The following is a 21,709-nucleotide window of genomic DNA, read 5'->3' as shown; positions in this document are numbered from 1 at the left end:
ACTCGGAATGTGTCCGCCGCAGTAGTTGACCTGAGAATGAGATTGGAAATCTCTCTTTCTCTGTTGTCATGAGACGGAATCTGCGAGGGTTTTAGGAGAAAAACAGCGAGGTATGGAATATGAGCGCGCTGTCCAAATCCGGTTCCGCTCAGCTGCTCAGATTACAACTGATGTGCTCTTTTGTACTATATACACTTCTGCCTGGATGAAGTTGTCCCTCTCATTGTGCCTCTCTCCCCCCCTCTCTTGGTCACCCCCCGCCCCCATTCTCTTTTTCTTGCTTTCTGTCTCACCTCTGACCTGTCCTTTCCTCCGCCCCAGGGGACACCACACAAAGGATGAGATCCGCTCCGTTTCCAACCCCTGCAGAATTGGATGCATATGCTAAGAAGGTTGCCAACAACCCCCTCACCATCAAGATCTTCCCCAACAGCGTCAAGGTGCCGCAGCGAAACCACGTGCGCCGCACAGTCAACGGGCTGGATACGTCAGGCCAGCGCTACAGCCCTTACCCTTCCTCTCAGGCCAGTGCCAAGACAGGCCTCCTCGCCATCATCAAGGTGCCCACAGTCAAAGGCATCCTGAAAGATTTTGACGGAAGCCGGGCTCGCTTGCACCCTGAAGTCATCATGAACCCCCACGCCGGACCCTACCAAGTGGCTTCGACCAGCACTTTAAACCACCACCCACCTCTGCCGAACCTTACCCGGCTCCAGCAGAGCTTACCCCTCCAACCACAGGACCCACCTCAGACTCTACAGATGCCCCTCCCTCAGCAGCAGGGTCACACCCAGAGCCTCAGACACCCTCCCCCCATGGCCCAGCCCCCTCAGGGCCCACACAGACTTCAGACTCTGTCTCAGCATCCAGCCCTTGGTCACCCACAGGGGCCAACTACCGTCATGCTTCAGCAGCAGCACCTTCAGCAGCAGCCACCACCTGGCCTGCACGGGAGCAGAAAGCTGCCAGATGGCGACGCACCGCCTAATGTTACCGTCTCTACCTCAACCATTCCACTCTCCATGGCTGCCGGGCTGCACCAGGGCCGCCAGGCTGACCTGAGCTCCATTGTGCATCAGATCAACCAGTTCTGCCAAGCTCGGGCCCAAGGTGCGGGAGCCACCTCCATGTGTGAGGGCCAGATCGCCAACCCCAGCCCCATCAGTCGCAACCTGCTTATCAGCGCCTGCTCCAGGGTGTCCATGCACAGCAACCCTGCCACCCCTGGCTTTCCCCCACCCAACTGCATTATTGGCTCTCAAGAGAAAGCCCCCGCCCCGTTGGGAGCTCACCCCCCACACAGCGTGGCAATTATGAACCACTTGCCTTCCAACCACACTGATCTCAAGCAGCAGCACCACCACATGCTGCACCAACAACAGAATCAGCAGCAACAACAGCTTCAACATAACGCGCAGCAGCAGAAGATGCGCTCCTGGAATCAGCACCAGTTGGCTCACGTACCCCACATTCAGAACGGTGGGAGCCACCTCTGCAAGCAGCCTTCCAGGGACCCCGCCTTCCATTTTAACGGCATGGGCTACCCTGCAGAGGTGTGTGTGGGTCAGCCTTACACACTGAAACCTCCCGTAGAGAGGCCCACCCCCTCTCCCCCTGTCAACAACGGCATGCCCGGCCCCATGGCCCACTACACTAATGGTCACTACTTCCAGTCCCACATTTGGAACAGCAGCATCCTACCCACACCCAACAGTGACAGCTCCGGGTCTCAGGACATAGCCATGCCATTCCACGGTGCGGGCCCAGGGGGGTGCACCACACTAGACTGTGGGCCCCCTGGGGCTCCCCATTTCAGGCTAGGAACGAGCTCCTCCACCTCCTCCGCCCAGTCTAATCTGATGCAAACAGCAGATTACTTGGGTGGGGACTTCCAGACGCCCTACTTCCGCGATCAGAATCTAGGGTTGATGGGCAAGATGCACAGGCCTCCTGTGAGCAGGGTAGGTCCAGAGGCTGGGGATGGCAGAACCGCTCTCATCCAGCACCCAGGGTACAGATAAGCTATGGCCTTGTCTACACAACAGTTATCAAAACCCCTTTGTTTAGTCTTAAGGAAGGAAACCCATGAATAAAACGTAATTGATAACTTAAACAAATGACCGCTAATGTTAAAGAGGGTAAATTAATATATTTAATGGAGAACAGTAGGGTTTTATTTTTTTTTGGGTTCTTTTTGTTGAAAATAAATCTTGCAAGTGATCAATTGCTACTTATGTTTTTGTTAATGAGTGCTTTTACCTGGCACTTTAGGGAACTTTTTTTTTTATGTGCGTGTATACACATCTGTACTGTGTCATTCCCTCCTTCCTCTACTGTATCTGTGTGCCTGGATCTGAACAGATCCTGTGTTATTTCTACTTCAGACCTATCAGTAGCAGTTTCTTATGCATGTAAGAAAGAAGAAGAACAGATAGATCCCTCACTGAAAAAAACGTCAACATCTACTTATGGATGTTTTTCTTACAGGGTCATGTCAGGAACTCGGACTCAGACTAGTTTTAATTAGACAAGTGACTCATTTTAAATTAATTTTGGTGTTGTTGCTCCAATCTCATAGTAACTTCAAGATTAAACACAATCATTTGAGGACAGAAGAAAGTAATGCTCTTTGTTTTAGTGCAAAGCCACCAGACACTGGAGACGACAAAGTACAGTCAGAAAAGCTTTCTGTATGCACATGTACGGATAGGTAGGTTTTATTCTTTTCTTTTTTTACATGTAATTATTTATTTGTATAATAGGATTGTTCAAGGTTGATTCCTCTCTGTCAGTTTAGGAAGCATGTAATCAGGTTGTTTGTACATAGTCAAGATCCAGCACGGAGCAAATGTGTTGAAAAGGTGATGCTCTGTCCTGCTGAAAATGCTGCAATGAATTCAGGTGTTTAAAAAAAAAAACAACAAAAAACTTTTTGTCAATGCCAGGAAGGTTTGGCAACAAGATCGTGAAAAGTTTAGTGCAGAAAAAAAAAGTCATGAAAGATTAACTCTGATACCTTTTTAAAATGGCCAAAGTCATGTAAACAAGGACACACTGTTATGAAAATGTGCCATTTTGTGTTTGTTTCCTTTTCAGATCGTTTTTTTGTTATCATGACAAACGTATTACTTGAATGTTAAGATTATTTGGTGTTTTTTTTTGCAGTTATTGAAGGCGGTAGGTTAGTTACCAGGACAAAACTCTGGATTAGAAGACATGATAGTGTTAAAAAAGGTCCTGTAGCATCCAACTACGAGCCTCACCAGAGTTTTGATCCTGACGGCAGGAACTTAAGTGAATTAAGTTATGTGTAGTTGCTACTGATTCTGATGTGAAGTCGGTTTGAAAAGACCAAATTGATCACTTGCAAGATCACTTGGAGGTAAACAAAACGTACTTTCGAGTTTTAAAGTGAAACAGCAAATGCATTGTTTATTTTATTGTACACTGGCTTACCTACTAGACTACTGTAACTTTAAAGTTTAACGATTGTGTGTGAATGCTGCCTGCTGATCTGATGTGGGTAGAGTTAAGGGTGTGTGTGTGTGTGTGTGTGTGTGTGTGTGTGTGTGTGTGTGTGTGTGTGTGTGTGTGTGTGTGTGTGTGTGTGTGTGTGTGTGTGTGTGTGTGTGTGTGTGTGTGTGTGTGTGTGTGTGTGTGTGTGAGACGCCCATGTTTTGTTCACTTAACTCCCTAACAGCCCTTAAAAAGCCTTAAGTGTTTGGTCCTTGGACTTCCCTTGAAAATGAGCATGGTTTTAATGAAAACCCCAAATAATAAGGAGAAAGAAGATGGTAAGGATACACAGAAACAGCAATTTTTGGTTTCTTTTTTTTTTCTTCTCTTTTTGTTTTATTGAATAGACAGAGCAATTCCTTAGATATTCTTTATAATAGAAAGCAAGAAAAAGGAGTAATATTTTGTAATTATATATTTTAGCAATGTGTAGATACTGAGTTGTAACATTTTTTTTTCCAAGTTTCGAAGCTTCAGTTTGCAGTTGTGACTATTTAAAATACTTGATTTGCTTGTTATTTAAAATTTCTTTCCTTCTTTGTTTCTTGTACTATTGCTGTGAAATGGAAGAAGGTCCACAAGCCTTTCTTTTGTGTCATTCTGTACGACAGATAAGAGGCAAGAGAGTGAGAGTTGTGCTACTCTTTTTGTAATATTGTAATAATAAAATAAAGTTCTAATTTATGCTTTGAAATTAGTCTGAACTGTGGTTTGGATTATCTGCAACACTGATTCAAACTGACAACTGGTGTGCACTTTTCAGCAACAAAAAAAAAAAGAAAAAAAGGTATGCACTTTTCTCCTGCTCCCTTCATTTTGCATGAGAATGACAACTTTTGTCATCTTGTCCTGACAGTTCGGGTCTTTTACTGTTCACAGATTTGTGTCTTACATAATCAGCCTTACAAGTGGCTAAACGGTTCAAAAGGGCCGCCTAAACCGCATGCAATTTGTAACTGAGACGGCTATTGCTGAAGGTGGCGATTATTGCACCTGATTGCTGTGCTTTCATGCCATTTATCAGAGCCTTCCTCTGCCAAATAGAAACAGGAAGTTGAGTAGACAAAGCAAGCTGCGAAATCCACAGGCCTATCTGGCTGCAGTAGATTTAGCTTGTCTGGCTGTGATGAAAATGGGACTTGTATAAAGGGCACACAGCAGGAGAGCAGGATCAGCACCTTTAGTAATCAGTATTACTCCATGAAGGATTTTGAGCGATGTCAGAGGTGCCGGCAGGTTTTGGCCTTTGTGCAGAGAGGATGTGCATCCTGTTCAGGTGGTGGTAGAAACCGCATGTGCAAAAGCCTTTTGGATTAAATGTTTAATGTATTGCAAACATGTGACTTGGCAATTAAGCAGCACTTGATGCAGCTTTCAGCTCTGATACATTCTATTTTATGCCATTGTGTCAGTCAGATGAACAAAGCTCTGCAATATCTTCCTCATCACTGCTCATCTCAGTGAAATATTGCCTCAAAGATGGGATTTTAAATCAAGTTGGCATGGGAATATCAGTCAGAAAGGCAGTCCACACATTTGACAGTTACATTTCTTGGGGAACTGAAACTGAATACTGTCTCTCAGGTTTGAATGCCTCGATGCTCTGGTCAGTCAGGTTGAGCAGCCAGAGTGAAGCTCTCTGTTGTCTCTTTAGACCGGCGAGGCGCCCAGAGGACTCATCTCTGTGGACTCGTATGTCTGCCGCCCCCGCCGACTGCCATCCGTGAATAAGCCTCTCCAGCTCCTCCCTGTGGATACAGAAGGAAAATGTTACAAGACACGGATTACTTTCCTGTCCCAGAGAAATGCTTAAAAAGCATATTCTAATTGCAAAAAAAAAAAAAAGCATTCATGTTTCTGCACCTCTGCTTGGTCTGTCCGGCAGAGTGTTTGAGGCGGACTGTTGGGCACGATCACAGCACCCAGGATCCTCATTGATTTTGCCCAGGTTGATGTTCCATTTGTTCCAGTTGACTTCCTCCACTCTGAGACGACAAGGGGGACACATGCTCCAATTACTGTCTGCTTTGTGATGCATCACTCAGCTGTCAGAGAAGGCAAATTAGTGATGAACACGGTGTGCTGCGCGTCAATTGTTGCTGCTCACACAGCTGCATCTTTTGTGAAATATTCACGCCTACACCTTTTTTGTTTCTTTTCTGCTTTGGTATTATTACTTGCTTGATTTTTCTTTCGCTGCTCAGAGGATCAGCCTGTAGAGGTGGTTTGACATGTACAAGAGATTTTTTTAACGTAGCAGACTGTCTCACAACCAAGTCCAATAATTGACCACACCTGCCGAAAAATGTAAGTCAGAAAACAACTTCAGAAGTAAACCTCTCACGGTACTCCTTCCTATCACCAGGAAACCGCCTATACAAACCCACCATTTCTGGACACACATCCAGCATAACTGGACACAATAGGGGACCACTACTGAGCAGTAGAAACGAATAGAAAGCATGCCTCTGCTTGTCACCAATAAGTACTACTGGGTATTCAACCATCATAAACATAGCAAACATGCTCTTTTCTCCAGCCCTGGATTAATCTGCTAGGGAGCCATGTGCACTGAGCATGTATCCTGTTGCCTTTGAGTTCCTGTCAGGTACAGTGCACTCGGCAGATTGCATATGCTGGCTTCATTATGTTTTGCCCACAGTCATTGAAAACCAATTGGTACCTTTACGCTTGAAGTTAAAGGCACACACACTACAAGCCGACAGCAATAAATAACTTATGGGTTCTGAAAAAGGAGCGAAAAAGATCAGTCATCTGTAGCTGCTGTAATCCTTTAAAAACACCCACCAATCACCTACTCACAGTCCGCTTTGAAAGAACCAATGAAATGCCTTCCTGTTAGTCTTAAACATTCGGTATGATAATATTAGGTGTTTGCTTACCAGTGAATGAAACATGAAGTCAAATTGCGGTGCTTTCTCTGCTCTGCTCTGGTTAGGGGTTAGATGGAGGCCTGACGAGATGCTACTTTCAAATCTTGCTAATTTTTCAACATTACCAACCCTGCCTTTAATATTAGCATTTAGCATGCTAACCTGCTCACCATGACAACATGCGAGAGTTTTAGTAGGTGTCATGTTTATAGTGTTCACCATCTTAGTTTAGCATGTTTGCATGCTAACATTTGCTAATTAGCACTAAACACAAAGTGCAGCTGAGGCTTATGGGAATGTCCTTAGTTTTGCAGGTGTTTGGTCATAAACTAAAGCATTATTGGGCAAAACTAAATGTACACTAGATCTTATGATGGGGGCCAGATGAAAAGTTAATGGATCAAGTTTTTACAAATCATCCTAAGGGAAGATGAATGTCAGAGATGAGATATTTCAGTTTGAACAAAAGTGGCAGACCGACCAACAGACCAACATTGCCGTCCCTTGTTTATATGTGTTTTAGTGGTGCAAATTACCAAAAGATTTATTATTGAGTTGTGTCCTGTCCAGTGGCGGTTCTAGGTGGGGCCAAGGGTGGCCAGTGCCCCCGTATTATTAAGCCTTGACTTTGGCACCCCTAACTGTGTTTATTTCATACATTTTTAACCCCACCTTTATCCCCAAAGAGGGAATATTATTCATGTGCTGTGATAAATGAAACGTAGGTTAACACTGAATGAGTATTCTTGTGTTTATTGTTAGATGTGTATTTTTAGTCTTTTGTAGAACCAAACCTATGGAGGGTTGGTGGTATGTAACTATTGTGCTTAATATATTTGGTACCCCTAAAATCAGCATGGCCCCTTCATTTGAAATGGTCTAGAACCGTCACTTGTCATGTGATCCAGGACGTACACATGCAGCTATTGACGGAGCCTCTCGAAACACGTCAGTCACTAACTGTGTTGTCATTGAACTGCGTGAAGCAAACCTGAAACACCGGCGACGGTCATCTGCAAGAGCAGTGTGGAGGTTCTTCTCCACCCCGCAGCGAAACCTCTTCCTTAGACAGCGAGACAGCCTTTTCTCCATTTCCAGGATAGTGATAGCCCTCTGAAAACAGTCACAGGACTTCATTAAACCACTGCTGCTTTGAACACAGACACTGGACCACGGAGCCCTCGTGGACGCCTCACCTGTAGCTTCCAGATGCTGGTGCTCTCCATGGTGATCCTCTCCACGGTGCGGTTCATGAGGGCGATGAGCATGTTGAGCAGCAGGATGTAGGTGAGAATGATGTAGCCGATGAGGAGCACGAAGAACACCTCCTTGTACTCGTAGCCCTCAGTGAACTCCATGTCGCCCATGCCGATGGTGAACTTAAAGAGCTCCAGAATGGTGAAGGAGATGCTTCTGAAGTACGGTTTTAGACACTCCGAACCAGGGGCAACGGTAGTAAAGAAACCGCGCCCCTTAGGAGGCTCCTTGAGCAATGTGACCACCGCTAGGACAGGGGGGAGATGGGAAGCAATTTGTAGGTTACATCCTCCATTCATGGCATATTGACAATAGCAGTGTTATTAAGTTTGTATCTCAAAATGCCTGTTATTTGTTTAGGAAAGTAATAGATCTTAAAAATGTGGTCATGGTGTGTTTCAAATCAATTTAATGGGTAGCCTGTACCTTTAAATTGAGTTATTTCTCAACGTGGACCCTATTACATTCATTGTTGAAATTGGTCCAGTATTAAGCAAGACCGTTGCAGTCGGCAGTCAGCAGTCAGCAAAACAAGCTACAGTGTGAGTTATAGGGCAGTGCACCGTAGATTTACGTTCACAAAAATGCTTGTTTTGACAACATTATGGAAAGGATTTCTGAGGAGGTTGACCTTTCAGTTAAAGAGTATGATCCTTTTTTTAAAAATAAAAACATCGCGAAATTACATTTGCTAAGGTCACCAGAATCTATAAATAAACAGTAATCTTAGCATCGTAAAATAGGCCAACACTTAATTCAAAGTTGACTATGAACTATGAAAATCTGTTTTGACATCACAACTCTAGTTTTGGTTGAAATAAACACATAGTTTACCGATTTACATTTGAAAATATGTTTGCTTTATTGTTTTTTTTTCTGGTGGGTTTGGTGCTAGTGATCTCAGAGCTGTTTCTGGTTTTTAAAAGGCCTATCTCTCTAGGGATCCTTTCCATAATGTCAGACACTTACAACAATAATCTGAGCCTGTCAGTGGCAGAAACAGCACTTTTAGTGGACGAAATTGACAATGCACATTTCCCTATGGTTATATTGCACCCCGGTCTGCGTTGCTGGTCACTGCTATTTCGCTTAATACTAGGGTTGGGTATCGTTTGGGTTTTTTCCGATACCGGTACTAAAACGATACTTTTAAAACGGTGCTGAACCGAAATATATATATTTATAATGTACATAATATAAAATATAAAAAAGGAGCACAAAATGACAGTTGGCAATATTAAAGAACGGCTTGTTTATTGCTAAGGCCATATGGTCAAAATGAAATGATTGATTAATAATGTAATGACAATAACTTACAATGACTTATTTCACCAGTAAATTGCTGGTAAACGACAAAAACAAGCACCGGATGGGAAAAAGGTATTTTACAATAACTAGGTTGAAAAAAAAGGGAATTACCCTTTAAGATTAGTAAAACTCTTGATAACATTACCTTGTAAAAAAAAGCATTTTGGAAGAGCAGCAACGGAAGAAGATTAGGGACACGTGAAAAACGTAAACAAGGTTTTTTTTCTCAGAATTCTTACTTTAAACTTAAATTCTGACTTTAAACTCAGAACACAAATACATTTTTCACATGTGGCCCTTATACTCTTCCATAAGTAGTAGATGTCTTTTTTTTAATGAATCTTTACACAGGAGAAATACCTGCTGAAAATCCCAAAAGGAAGACGATGTAGACAAAAAGAAAGCGCAGGATATCACAAAGGATCATCTACAGAGAAGAAAAGAGACTTCAGGGATCAGATTGTTGACTGCGATGTTCACTGTGGTGCAGTGCCACCTGTGTGGATTCTATACCTTCTGTATCATGATGCTGTAGATGCCCATGTGTTTGTCGCCTCTGGAGTAGTAGAGCATGTTCACCCAGCTGAGAGCAAGACACATCACCAGGAAGCCAAGGTACTCCCTCCGCCCTGACAGGTACAGCCCAGTGGAGGCCAGGAACAGGGCGCCCTGCACAAAACTACCAAAAGCAGAGAAGCCACTGTGATCCTGCACAGCTACATGCTAACAATGCAAATGTGTACTATAAAACATTAGGATTTTACTATAGAGTGTGGAAGTTCAAAACACAAAATGACACAGAAGAAAAAAGACGAACCTATCCTCAGATCATCTGCGCTGTTCAATAAATCCCAGGAGTTATTTGGTGATTAAGCATTGTCAAGAGAACCACCAAATTATGTTTTATAATGGGTTTTTCTTTTACTAGATTTAAGATTATACAGTGCCTATAAAAACTATTCACAAATTATATTCACACTCATCAATCAAGAAGATTTAATGTGGCTTTTTTTTGACACTGATTAACAGAAAAGTTGTTTTAAAGTCAAAGTGAAAGCAGATCTATACAAAGGGATCTACATTAATTACAAATATAAAATACACACATTCAAGATCATCTGTGTGTAGTCGAGGGGTTTCAGTTGATTTCAGAATAATTACAAGTGTATCTGGAAGGTCACAGTTTTGGTGAGTCAGTATCAGTGGTGGAATGTAACTAAGTACATTTGCTCAAGTACTGTACTAAGTACAAATTTGAGGTACTTGAGTCTCTTCTTTTCATGCCACTTTCTTCTTCTACTACATTTAAGAGAGAAATATTGTACTTTTTACGCCACTACATTAACCTGACAGTTTTAGTTACTAGTTACTTTCCAAGTTAAGGTTGTTGTTTATAAAATACAATGTTTTATTATAAAATTTAACTACCCAATATAACGGCCTACAGGTCCAGCTGAAATGATTAGTCGATTAATCACTTAGTTGATTGACAGAGCTGTTTGGATCGTTTCCAGTTTCGAAAATGTGAGGGTTTTTCTGCATTGATTACTTTTACTTTTAGTACTTTAAATACATTTTCCTGATGATACTTGCATAATTTTACTTAAAGGTGTACTATGAGTTCCTGCATGGTTTCAGTGCGATTTCATTTTTGTCTCAAATTGTAGGGATCTCTGGCTGGAACGTGGTTTGTTGTACTTTGGTGCACAGCCTGTGCCCCTAGTGTTTGTTTGACGTTTACGACCCCTGTGTTGTCTCCCGAGACCGGGCTTTTTCACCGTGTATTCAGGGGCCAGGCAGCTAGCGGATCAAGGAGAGATGCCTACAATTTGAGACAACAATGAAATCACGCTGAAACCATGCAGGAACTCATAGCGCACCTTTAAGTAACATTTTCAATGCAGGACTTTTACTTGTAACAGAGTATTTTTACAGTGTGGTTTTAGGATCTGAATACTTCTTCCACCGCTGGTAAGTATTGTGGCAAAATGACAAAGGAACACTCCAAGCAAAAGGTGACTGAAAAGCACTATAACATATGCAACAGAAATTGCATGAGTTGTACAGTGTCAGTTACCATCACCAACAGCTATGGTTCAATTATTCACAGTTACCATCTATCATCTTGCAGATGCTGTCAGTTAAAGATTATTCCAAGTCCAATATGCTCCTTTTGGATAAAAAAATACATAGAAAGTTTTCATGAAAAGAAAAGCAGCAAGAAAGGTGGGTGGAACTGTCTGGGCGGATTTAGCTCCACTTTTTTCATTCCTGTTTTGTCTAATTTTATTTCTTCGTAACCTGATTCTACAGTATATGCCAGTTAATTGTGGTAATGTATTGGATTAACGTGTGTGTTGCTCTGTGTGAATAGTGTGAAAAGTATGTTTTAAAATGGCCACAAAAACACATTAAATCTACTTTAAGTCAATGTTGTAAAACACGACAACATGAAAAGGGAGCGAATACTTTTTATAGGCACTGTATGGAAACCTGACTTTGGGTGTAAAAATGATTCTACACAATTTTTCCTATTAATTCCTAAAAACATAATTTTATTAAATATGTTGAAAACTCTTTCTCAGTGGGTGAGGATCTTGTGAAGGAAGTTGCTCCTAATCCCCAAGCTGAATATTTTTTAAAAGCAATGTAACTTCAGAAAAATGTTGTTTTGCTGACCTCTGGTGGTTTAACCTCTGAGCTCAGAGACACACATGCATGCCTGTGAGCGTGTATTAAAAAAATCTGCTTTGCAAATGTTGCATTGGATTAAAAACAATCTTGTTCGTTTACAACATTTCTTTCCAGGATACCTTTCATTTTTGACCACATCTGGGAGATAAACATTGCTACTTACAAAAGAATCTCATAATATCCATCAATCAGCAACGTCTGCAGCTTCGGGCGTTTCCTCTTCATGTCTACGATCTAGGGATTTAGATAAGGATTTTGATAAATCACATAATTGGAGCACAACTTCCACAAGGTTGGTGATATGAGCCCCTGGATTTTAATTTTAATTTAAAAGGCATGGGCACTTACATACCCCCATGAGAAAGAAATAGCAGTTTGCCAGCGCTGTCACTAGCTGGCCTGAGACATACAGGTAACCCACTGGGGTGTGTTTGATGGGAAACGGCAGCTGTCGGGCAGAAAGAAGAAACACAAGCAACATCAGCACAGGTCTGTCTGGGATGGCTACACAGATCAGTTACACAGTTTGTAGCAGCCAGCTCACCTCTTCACCCTCTCCACCCTCTCTATAGTAGGCGACCACAGTGAAGATGATCAGGTACAGGAGGTAAACCAGGTAGTTAAAAAAAAACATTGGGCCAGCAAACGTCTTCCACTTCTCCTCCAGCATCTGGCTCAGAGGCTCCAACTGGAGCATCTCGTGGCGGTTCTGAGAGGAGACAGATGTTTGAGTACAGAGTAACTACAGCAGCAGCTGCTCTGACTGGGCTCACAATGCTGGCACTCACAGGAATGTCACTGCCGTAGACCAGTATCTCCATGACTGAGTTTTCCTCAAACGAGTCCACAGAGGCCAGGTCGTACAGGGAGCTGTGGACGGGCCCGTAAACCCACTCGGTGAATTTACGGGACAAATGTTTGGTGTGACTCTCTTGGAATTCCCGTTTTAGGATGTGTGAAAAAAGCTGCAGACAAATGAAAGGAAAGTCAGAGTAAAATAATGTCTGGGAATGGTAAATCACAGTCATCCAGGTAGTGTAACATCTGGACTGAAATTGTAGACGCATACGTGACTCCACTTTAGCCTGAAAAACTACAGACCCCAATCCAGAAACTCACAGGGCCCACCAAAACATCACCTTCTGGGCTGTCAGAGAAGCTGGGAGCCAATAGTATATTTTTGACCTTGGGCCCCAAATATATTTCTATGAAGGGTGGGAAAATAAATCGATTCATGTGTGTTTCCTGATTTTTAAAATCGATTCTTTTCCCCAGAATTGATATTTTTATTTTATTTCTTTACCAGGGATTCATTCACCTAAATATTTTCTGTTTATAAGGTACCGCTGACACCTTTACAAATTAAATAAATGACTGACTGACTGTCTTTAGAAATGTCTCATCATAAATTGTCTCTAGAAGTGTATTAATCAACTTTTAGTTTTTGTAAAAGAAGGAAAAGAAAAGGGTGAGGCTATTTGCACCCCTGGTACAATTAGCAGTGTATGCTATTTGCACCCCTGGTACAATTAGCAGTATGCTATTTGTACCCTGGTGCAATTAGAAGTGTATGCTATTTGTACCCTGGTGCAAATAGCAGTGTATGCTATTTGTACCCTGGTGCAATTAGAAGTGTATGCTATTTGTACCCTGGTGCAAATAGCAGTGTATGCTATTTGCGCCCCTGGTACAATTAGAAGTGTATGCTATTTGCACCCCTGGTACAATTAGAAGTGTATGCTATTTGCACCCCTGGTACAATTAGAAGTGTATGCTATTTGCACCCCTGGTACAATTAGCAGTGTATGCTATTTGCACCCCTGTGCATTTACAGTACCTTGGCATATATTTACACACAGTTATCCATACTACTCATGTATTACACCTTTTGGGAATATTATCGCCCTGACATTCTTACCCTAACCATAACCATCCCACTCCTCTTGGCTAAACCTAACCAACCCAACCAGAGCAGGCATATTCATGAGTCTTCCCCTACCACCCTGCAAAAAAAAAAAAAAAAAAACTTTCGCAATTGCATGCAAATTATCCAATCCAAATTTAAAAAAATAAGATCACCACACAGGGGAATCGAACTCCAAACTCCCATACCAAAAGCAAGTGTACTAACCACTCACCTAGCAATTCTCTCAGGAAGTTAAGCAACTGTTTACCACTTGGTTTCTTCAAGCCTCGGTTGCTAGGTAACTATACTGTATACAAAAAAATAGGTACTAACTAACAAACTAACGGTTGTATGCTTTCACTGAAGACAGAAAGCGCAACTGTAGTATCCATTTTCCGCTAGAAATTCAATTGTTATAAACTTTAGAGACAAAACTTCCTTAATATGCCAGTTTCTGCGGTCATGGAAGATGAACGTCGGCCATGATTTCGGTGCACGCGAGCAAAGTTTTTTTGTTGTTACGTCACAGGGTGTAAATAGCTCAGCTGTGTGGCCGAGGCTATTCGTACCGGGGGTGCAAATAGACACTCCGAAAAGAAAAGCCTTTGGTGTGGGAGATCCGGGTTCGATTCCCACTGCGCTACATCAACCAATGTGTCCCTGAGCAAGACACTTAACCCCTAGTTGCTCCAGAGGCGTGCGACCTCTGGCATATATAGCAATTGTAAGTCACTTTATCAGCTAAATGACATGTAATGTAATGTAACTATCAAATTGCAAGACTTCTAGACCTGAAATACAAATCGAACTGGCACCCATGTATCGTGAAATATGCGAATCGGGACAAAAGCATATCGTCCCATATCTAATTTCTATTCGGCTGTGTCTGAAGTGACTCTGTAGTATGTGTTTACCCCAATCTTGCCAGTCTTGGCAGCCATTTTGAGAGGCGTCAGCCCCTTGTTGTTCTCAATGTCCTCCAGCTTCTGCTTGGAGTCCAACTTGGCTGTGGTTTTGAGGATGTGGTCGTACATTTTGGTAATAAACCGTGTGTTATCCTCAGTGTTGTCAGCCACCACCACCAGGGCGTGCAGCACCGTGTTGCCGCTGGAGTCCCTGCTCTTAACATCCGCTTGTTGGTAACTGTTCTTAATGAGGAAGTCCACCATGTCGGGCTGGTTGGTGCAGGCTGCCAGAGACAGAGGCAGCTCACCTGAGGACAACACAGAGACACCCGGTTCACTTTGTTTTCATCTGTGTAACTGATTAAAATGCATCTCTGTCTGAATGTGTGTATGCAAGTATGGTTTTGTGATAACTAATCGTGGTCCGTTATGCATCAAAATGATATGTCTGGGGAGGGGTGCTGAACATTATGTCTATGTGAACTCTTTTTGTGTTTTTTTTTTCATTTTTTCTTTGGATCCTTCCTTTCACTTAGGAAACATCTGCAAACCCTTGTGCAAATAACAGATTCATGACTAGAAAAACCTCTCAAATGAATCAGGTTCCCAGCTTTCAGATGTTGTTTACTGTACGTGGCATCTACTGTATACCTGCTATCTCCCCCTAAAGATCCCCTGTCCCCTCTACAAATTACAAAAAAAAATGTGTCTCAGAGGATTAAATGGTGAGGGCTCTTCAGAATATCTGGAAATGTTTCCAATATAATTAATAATATTAGTCTTCTAAATGGTATGTACGTATTAACAGATGTGCTTAAGATTTCAAATAAAAAAAGACTTCACTCATCTCAAACTTTTGCTCAAATTTTTTGGAAATGGCAGGGTCAAAGGTTATATGACGCCAGTGACAGGCGAACAAGTACCACGCTCCGTGTCATTGATTCAAATTCCAGATTTCTCTGGGTGTATGAACATTGTTGGAAACATTTAGTGAAATGTAAGTTGTGTGATCTCCTGCGGCAGCATGGACTCACCAAAGTAGAAGTTGGGGCCATCATGTGGCTGGAAGAATATTCCGCAGGCTTTGGCATGGACATCTGCTCCTTTACTGATCAGCAGCTTCACATAGGAACAACTCCTCCTCTCAATGGCTATGTGGAGAGCGGTCTGGCCTGTCAGTCACACATTAGCCTGGATCAACAGAAGTACATTTCCAGAAGAATTGCCCCCGCCTTCCGCTCTCTGTGTGTTGCCATTCTCAAACTCTAACTAACTAACCTCGAGCTGGCAAGCTACATGCTGAAAATCGCAAGTTTGTAAGAAAATTTGGATCGTGCAACAAAGCAGGTCTGCTTGGTTCTTTCAGGAAATGATTGTAAAGATTTACAAAGAAAATGTTTAACGTTACCGCATTTTCTCTCTAACTGGGAAGTTTTAGGACCGATTGGTGGCGATTGCTGTGAACGTACACACGGTATACACTGATAAGAGCAAATTACATTTAACAATGTATCTAGCTAATTTAAATAGCTCACGTTACTGTATTGTGGGAACAGTTAACTTTTATTTGGTTTTAGGAAACAACATTGTACAATAACAGCTGTTTCAAAAGTTGTAAATGATCTGGTCAAAATCTTAGACAATAAACAGCACTGTGCAACACTGTTTATTGATTTGTCAAAAGCTTTTGACATAGTGGACCATAAAATACTTCTTCAAAAACTCACCTCTTTTGGACTATCAGAACAAGCAGTGGGATGGTTCAACAGTTATCTATCAGGGAGAACACAATGTGTGCAAGTAGATGGTCTCACTTCTGCCTCCCTAAATATTTCAGAAGGGGTGCCTCAAGGCTCAATCCTTGGGCCACTTCTGTTTAGCATTTATATAAACAACCTCTGCAATAATATAAATAATACAAACTATCATTACTATGCTGATGATACTGTTCTCTACTGTTCTGGGTCCACTTTAGGTCAAGCAATCACAAATTTACAATTCGCTTTTAATATCTTGCAACATAATCTGGCTACTTTAAAATTGGTTCTAAACTCTAAAAAAACTAAAGTCATGACTTTCACTAAGGGAAAATCATCTAAAAACAATGTCCCAACCATTTGTACACTTTCAGGTACAGAAATCGAAGAAGTGTCACATTACAAATACTTGGGCACTATCATTGATCAGTCACTATCTTTTACATTGCATGTCCAAGGTTTGGTTAAAAAAATGAAGTTGAAGTTAGGTTTTTTCTTTAGAATCAAGTCTTGTTTATTCTTTGAAGCAAAAAAACAACTTGTAAATGCAACATTTTTGTCTGTTTTGGACTATGGTGACATTTTATATATGTATTCAACCTCCCAGTGTCTTTCATGGAGCCTTAAGATTCATCACAAATTTAAAATCTCATACTCATCACTGTTTGCTGTACTCTCGGGTCGAGTGGTTCTCCCTCTCAATTAGGCATCTTTTTATTTATAAAGCAGTACTAGGACTACTCCCTCCTTATCTGAACGCTTACATCCTCCCGAGGTGTGCAGGGACATATCACTTGTATTCACAGGATCTGTTTTTATTGTCAGTCCCTAAAGCCCGCACTGACTTTGGCAAAAAGGCTTTTAATTTTGCAGCACCATCTGCATGGAATCAGCTTCAGAATGAACTACAGTTGAAGGAGTTGGTCTCACTTTATTCTTTTAAAGGCTTTTTAAAGGACCTTGCAGAAAGGCAGTCTGTCTGTCATTGTTTTTAAATCGATTTAGGACAATGTAATTTTATGATGACGTTGTTTGAATATGATGAGTGAAAGTATGTCTATGTTTTTACTTGTTATTGTCTTTGTATTTATTTGAAACCACGCTGTTGCCACTTGCCAGGACACTCTTGTAAAAGAGATTTGTAATCTCAAGGAGTTTTTTATCATGGTTAAATAAAGGTTTGAATGAATGAATGAATTTAAAAGTCCCATTTCATGCTACTCTTTGGATGCTTTTATATAGACCTTAGTGGTCCCCTAATACTGTATCTGAAGTGTCTTTCCCGAAATTCAGCCTTGGTTCAGAATTCCAGCCACTAGAGCCAGTCCCACAATGAGCTTTCCTTAGGATGTGCCATTTCTGTGTCTGTAGCTATTGAGGAGGAGAGAGGGGCGGGGGCAAGGTGGAGGCTGGGGGTGTGATCTTGACCAACTGCCACTTTGCTCGTTTGAAAGCCATGATGCCTCTCTCTCATGGGTGGGCTAAATTCTCTGGGCGGGCAAAGCAGAGAAAGGGGAGGTAACCTTGCTCCTTATGACCTCATAAGGAGAAGATTCCAGATCGGCCCATCTGAGCTTTCATTTTCTCAAAGGCAGAGCAGGATACCCAGGGCTCGCTTTACACCTATCGCCATTTCTAGCCACTGGGGGACCATAGGCAGGTTGGGGGAATGCATATTAATGTTAAAAAACCTCATAAAGTGAAATTTTCATGCCATGGGACCTTTAATATTGTATGTGGCGTTTTCTGTTCCAGGCTGCAAATGTTCCACCAGAACAAGTTCCTTCCTGAGACTATTTTGCAGAGCCACCGTCTCTGCATCCGGAGCTTAGCGCCGCCCAAGACGATTGTGATTGGTTTAAAGAAATGCAAACAAGCGTTTTTTTTCTCCTATCCTAGAATGTATCTGTGGTGTAGCCAAACCTTACTCCGCAGCGCTGTGGAGATACTGTAGGTCTGGCAATGCGAGACTAGTCACACATCAATACGTATTTTAAAAAAAAAGCAGAATGTTGCAAAAGTTCATTCTCACAGAAATTCTGCTTCATACACAGTTTACCTTTGTAGTAGCTGTTGGTGTAGGCTGCATTCACAAATTTTTTAATGTCGCCCATCTTCTCTGAAATGTCGATTAATAGTTCCACCGTCTTGTTCTCGCCGTCCCTTAGGTGCAGCAGAGCCTTCATCAGGGCAGTTTTACCATAGGACTGATCTGCGGGTGCAACCACACATTCAGGGAGATAACACACAGGTCTACAGCTTACTGTGTGGTTCAGCTGTTGCATCATGGGTCTCACACTCACACAGAGAGTCCGAGAGTTTCTTCATGCTCTGGTGCAGGTACTGATGCAGGCCATCCAGCTTTCTGACATCCCGGCTGGCCACGGCTTCAAACAACCTATCAATGTTGAACGTCTTGCTGTCTCTCTTCTGGCCGGGCTGCTGCTCACATCGCATCCCTCTATCGACAAAATATTTTAGAGATAACACAGTTCCAAGAGATTAATGTGGGTCAAAAGGGCAAGCAGCTTCACATTCTGCATTAATCAACATTGTGGGGCTTGATAATACACAGCACCCATGGTATTATGAGTATTAAAAAAAAAAGGCACTTTATCTTTGCATGGAGAGGCTCACTTGAATCTGACTTGAGGCTTGGTCTTCTCCATTTCCTCCTGGTAATCAGTGTCCATGGGAGCCTTGGGCAACTCCTGGTCCAAACCCAGGGAAGAAAACACACCGCCCTTCTTTGGCGCTTTCTGCTGCGTTCTTTCCTCCTCCGTCCTGTCGTCTGTCTCCAGAGAGAAGCCAAACATCTCTGACTTCTCCATCTTCGCCTCTTGCTCCAGTGGTCTGCATAGACATACAGCCCGAGTGCACATCAGACAACATCCAACAGATCCGGTGAAGTTAATTTGACAGCTAGAGGTACATATGTGGAGCTAGAGATTTCCATTTAATAATAGCTATCTTGTATAAAAAAAAACTACTTTCCGTAGACCAGTGGTTTCCAACTTGTGGGTGGGTTAGGGTTAGGAACCTTGGATGGCTCCTAACACTAACCCACCCACTATATCTTTAAATGATAATAGAAAATGAGTTCCACTTTTGTCGTCTACTGTCATTATTGTGAACAGTGTGATGCCTTGTTTATTAAGATAAACACAGATATTGATTTTGTAAATATGGGTGATGTTCAAAGACTGAGATGGCTGTTAATAGCATGTGGAACTTGAGAAACTTGAGAAAGCCTGGGAGAAGTGAAAAAAAAAATGGACTGTAGATATGTCTTAGTTTGTACTGCGTTTGTTATTAATGTATTTCTCAACATGATTTGTATATGCGAGACTGGAAGACGTCTGTTAAATGTCTATTAATCTTATGTGGGATGGTCCAAATGTTTGGCATGACACAGAAATAAACTAAAACTAAAAAACAGTTTATGGAAATAAATAAAAAAAAAGCATTTCTGCTTGACAAAATGTTTTCTCTAATCGTCTTTAACCTTATTCAATCGAAAAGCATTCTCACTGCTCACAACTGTGTTAATAATGCAGGACGAGACTTTCCTGTTAGTGCTTTAACATGAGTTACTACAGTATGTCTTTGTATCAGCTGGGTCTGAAAGATGTTTACCACAGGGGATCACCTCACTGGCCTTTAAGGGCACAGACATATTTTCAGACATGTGATGTTTTTACCCCCAGTGACTAACAAGGAGTGTATTTAGAAGGAGATTTCCATGACAACAGTACACACTTGATCTTTGCAGAATAATCGAATCACGTACAGTATGGTTTATTCAGAAACACAATCTGCAAATATTCCTGCAAAGTTCAGATGATCCCCATTAAAGGATATATGATATATACTGTACATATATATGATGTTTTAATCTAAATGATCATGTTAAGGATAATGGGAACCTGATCTTTGGTGGCTTCTTGTTCCTCTTTTTTAGTCACGAAATGGGGAATTTGTGCCTCAGTAGAAACTCTGTAAACTTAAGACTCCATGATCATCACGAGGAATATGTAACGCAGCAAGAAAAAAGGATGGAAAAACAGAGAAGTATGTACTGTACTGTACTTATTTTTTAGAAAAGCTGATTTACCAATGAAACACAAATGTTTTATTTAGTGGCATCACATTTGAATTAATTCAACATTTGTTTTCATTGACAGAACTGTATTTTAAAACCTCTTTGTTGTTCAATTGTGTGTGGCAATTTCCCATATCCCCATTACATCGCATAAAACAATCACAAAACCAAGCAGCGCACTGCGTCGTTTTAATTGGCTGCATGGCTGTACGTTCAAATGTACAAAATATATGATAACAAATCGCAACAGCGTGATGTGAGAATGCACATTAAAAATATGTTCAAACAAAGAGGATTTCACTAATGCTACAGATATTTGGACAATACTCTCCAGAAGCAATCTAATGATTTAAAACTGGTGAACAAAACCATAACACATCATTTGACTCACCAGAAGTAAGTTTTCCTGCTTCAGATTGTCTTCTTGATTAAAAATCTGATCCGCAAGTCAAAAACACAACTACAGTGGAGCGTCTTGCAGGGAGGCATGTGTGTAAGTCCTATTGTTCTCCATCCTAACCGGTCCATTTCATGTAATGGTGGTGAGAGATTGCAAGAAGAAGCCAGAGGGAGATAAAGTGACACACCCTAGAGAATATCAGAGCCCATTACTAGGGTCCAGAGTGCTTAAAAGGATGCTGTATTGACCCATTCTGCTCAGGCCAAGGCAGCGAAAGACAACACAACAGAATTCAGAGCACTAGTTTATTATCTGACATGAACACAACAGATGTGTTTCATGATGAACTCATCAGAAAAGGAGCTACAGAGCAGTTCAATACTGTATGTCCCATGGCATTTAGACAGGAACCTTCAAATTAATTTAAAAGGTAATCAACTGCAGAACTTAGCTGGAAAGAATTCCCATCAAGAAATAGAATAACAGATAAAATGATAACTTACCCTTTTTTAAATGCTACTTTTCTTATTCAGGTTTGTGTCTGATATTTCTTAAGTCTCTTTTTTTAGTCCATAATGTTGCTGGTGTGCTTCCTGTGTGTCTGCTGCGCCTCTTCGTAGTTTCACTTACATGTGGTGGTGTGTTTTTTGTGCTGTTCTGGTCCTGTGACTGTGAGTGTGTGGTTGCAGGGCTTCTGCCTGCCAGTGCAGGCTGTAGATTTGTGTTCATGTGCTCACTTACAGCTTCCTTTCTTAAGATGACTTCATTTTTTTCACATTTAAGCAGGACACACAGGCCTTCACATACTGAGATGGTAACCATTGGCACAGGATGGTTTAAGTATTAGGCAACAACAACAAAAACTAAAACTTTATATCCGATATTGATAGTGTTTAATCCCCAATTCCTATCTGGACTTGTCAATATTGTGTGCCTTTGTATGCAAGTATAGTGCCTTCCATTCACAACT

General features: G+C 41.7%; 2 protein-coding genes across 7 annotated transcripts in view; one reads left to right on the top strand and one right to left on the bottom strand.

Moving 5' to 3' along the window:
* Nucleotides 1-4,210, top strand: part of fam222ba (family with sequence similarity 222 member Ba) — a 31,925-nt gene extending 27,715 nt beyond the window's left edge. For all 4 annotated transcript variants that reach the window (XM_039777421.1, XM_039777419.1, XM_039777422.1 and 1 more), the window contains exon 3: nucleotides 322-4,210. In XM_039777421.1, the coding sequence (XP_039633355.1) occupies nucleotides 322-2,021 (1,700 nt within the window). In that variant the 3' untranslated portion in view covers nucleotides 2,022-4,210. The remainder of the gene's footprint in view (nucleotides 1-321) is intronic.
* Nucleotides 4,211-4,213: 3 nt separating this feature from the next.
* Nucleotides 4,214-21,697, bottom strand: trpv1 (transient receptor potential cation channel, subfamily V, member 1). 3 transcript variants are annotated; one of them, XM_039777417.1, is made up of 17 exons: nucleotides 21,243-21,697; nucleotides 20,731-20,927; nucleotides 18,875-19,090; nucleotides 18,541-18,698; nucleotides 18,297-18,449; nucleotides 15,515-15,652; nucleotides 14,490-14,788; nucleotides 12,458-12,634; nucleotides 12,214-12,378; nucleotides 12,022-12,117; nucleotides 11,833-11,903; nucleotides 9,489-9,654; nucleotides 9,336-9,402; nucleotides 7,607-7,914; nucleotides 7,402-7,523; nucleotides 5,380-5,501; nucleotides 4,214-5,264 (listed from the first exon to the last, which is right to left on the bottom strand). In XM_039777417.1, the coding sequence occupies exons 3-17, from the start codon at nucleotides 19,066-19,068 to the stop codon at nucleotides 5,167-5,169; spliced, it is 2,334 nt and encodes a 777-aa protein (XP_039633351.1). In that variant the 5' UTR covers nucleotides 19,069-19,090; nucleotides 20,731-20,927; nucleotides 21,243-21,697; the 3' UTR covers nucleotides 4,214-5,166. The 3 variants fall into 3 exon arrangements, with proteins under 3 accessions (XP_039633351.1, XP_039633352.1, XP_039633349.1); XM_039777418.1 differs by having other exon boundaries at nucleotides 20,731-20,854; XM_039777415.1 differs by lacking the exon at nucleotides 20,731-20,927.
* Nucleotides 21,698-21,709: the final 12 nt, after the last annotated feature.

This window comes from Perca fluviatilis, chromosome 16 (genome assembly GCF_010015445.1).
Source record: "Perca fluviatilis chromosome 16, GENO_Pfluv_1.0, whole genome shotgun sequence".
Classification (NCBI taxonomy): Eukaryota; Metazoa; Chordata; class Actinopteri; order Perciformes; family Percidae; genus Perca; species Perca fluviatilis.
Note: the sequence above shows the minus strand (reverse complement) of the source record. Positions and strands in the feature narration are given on the sequence as shown.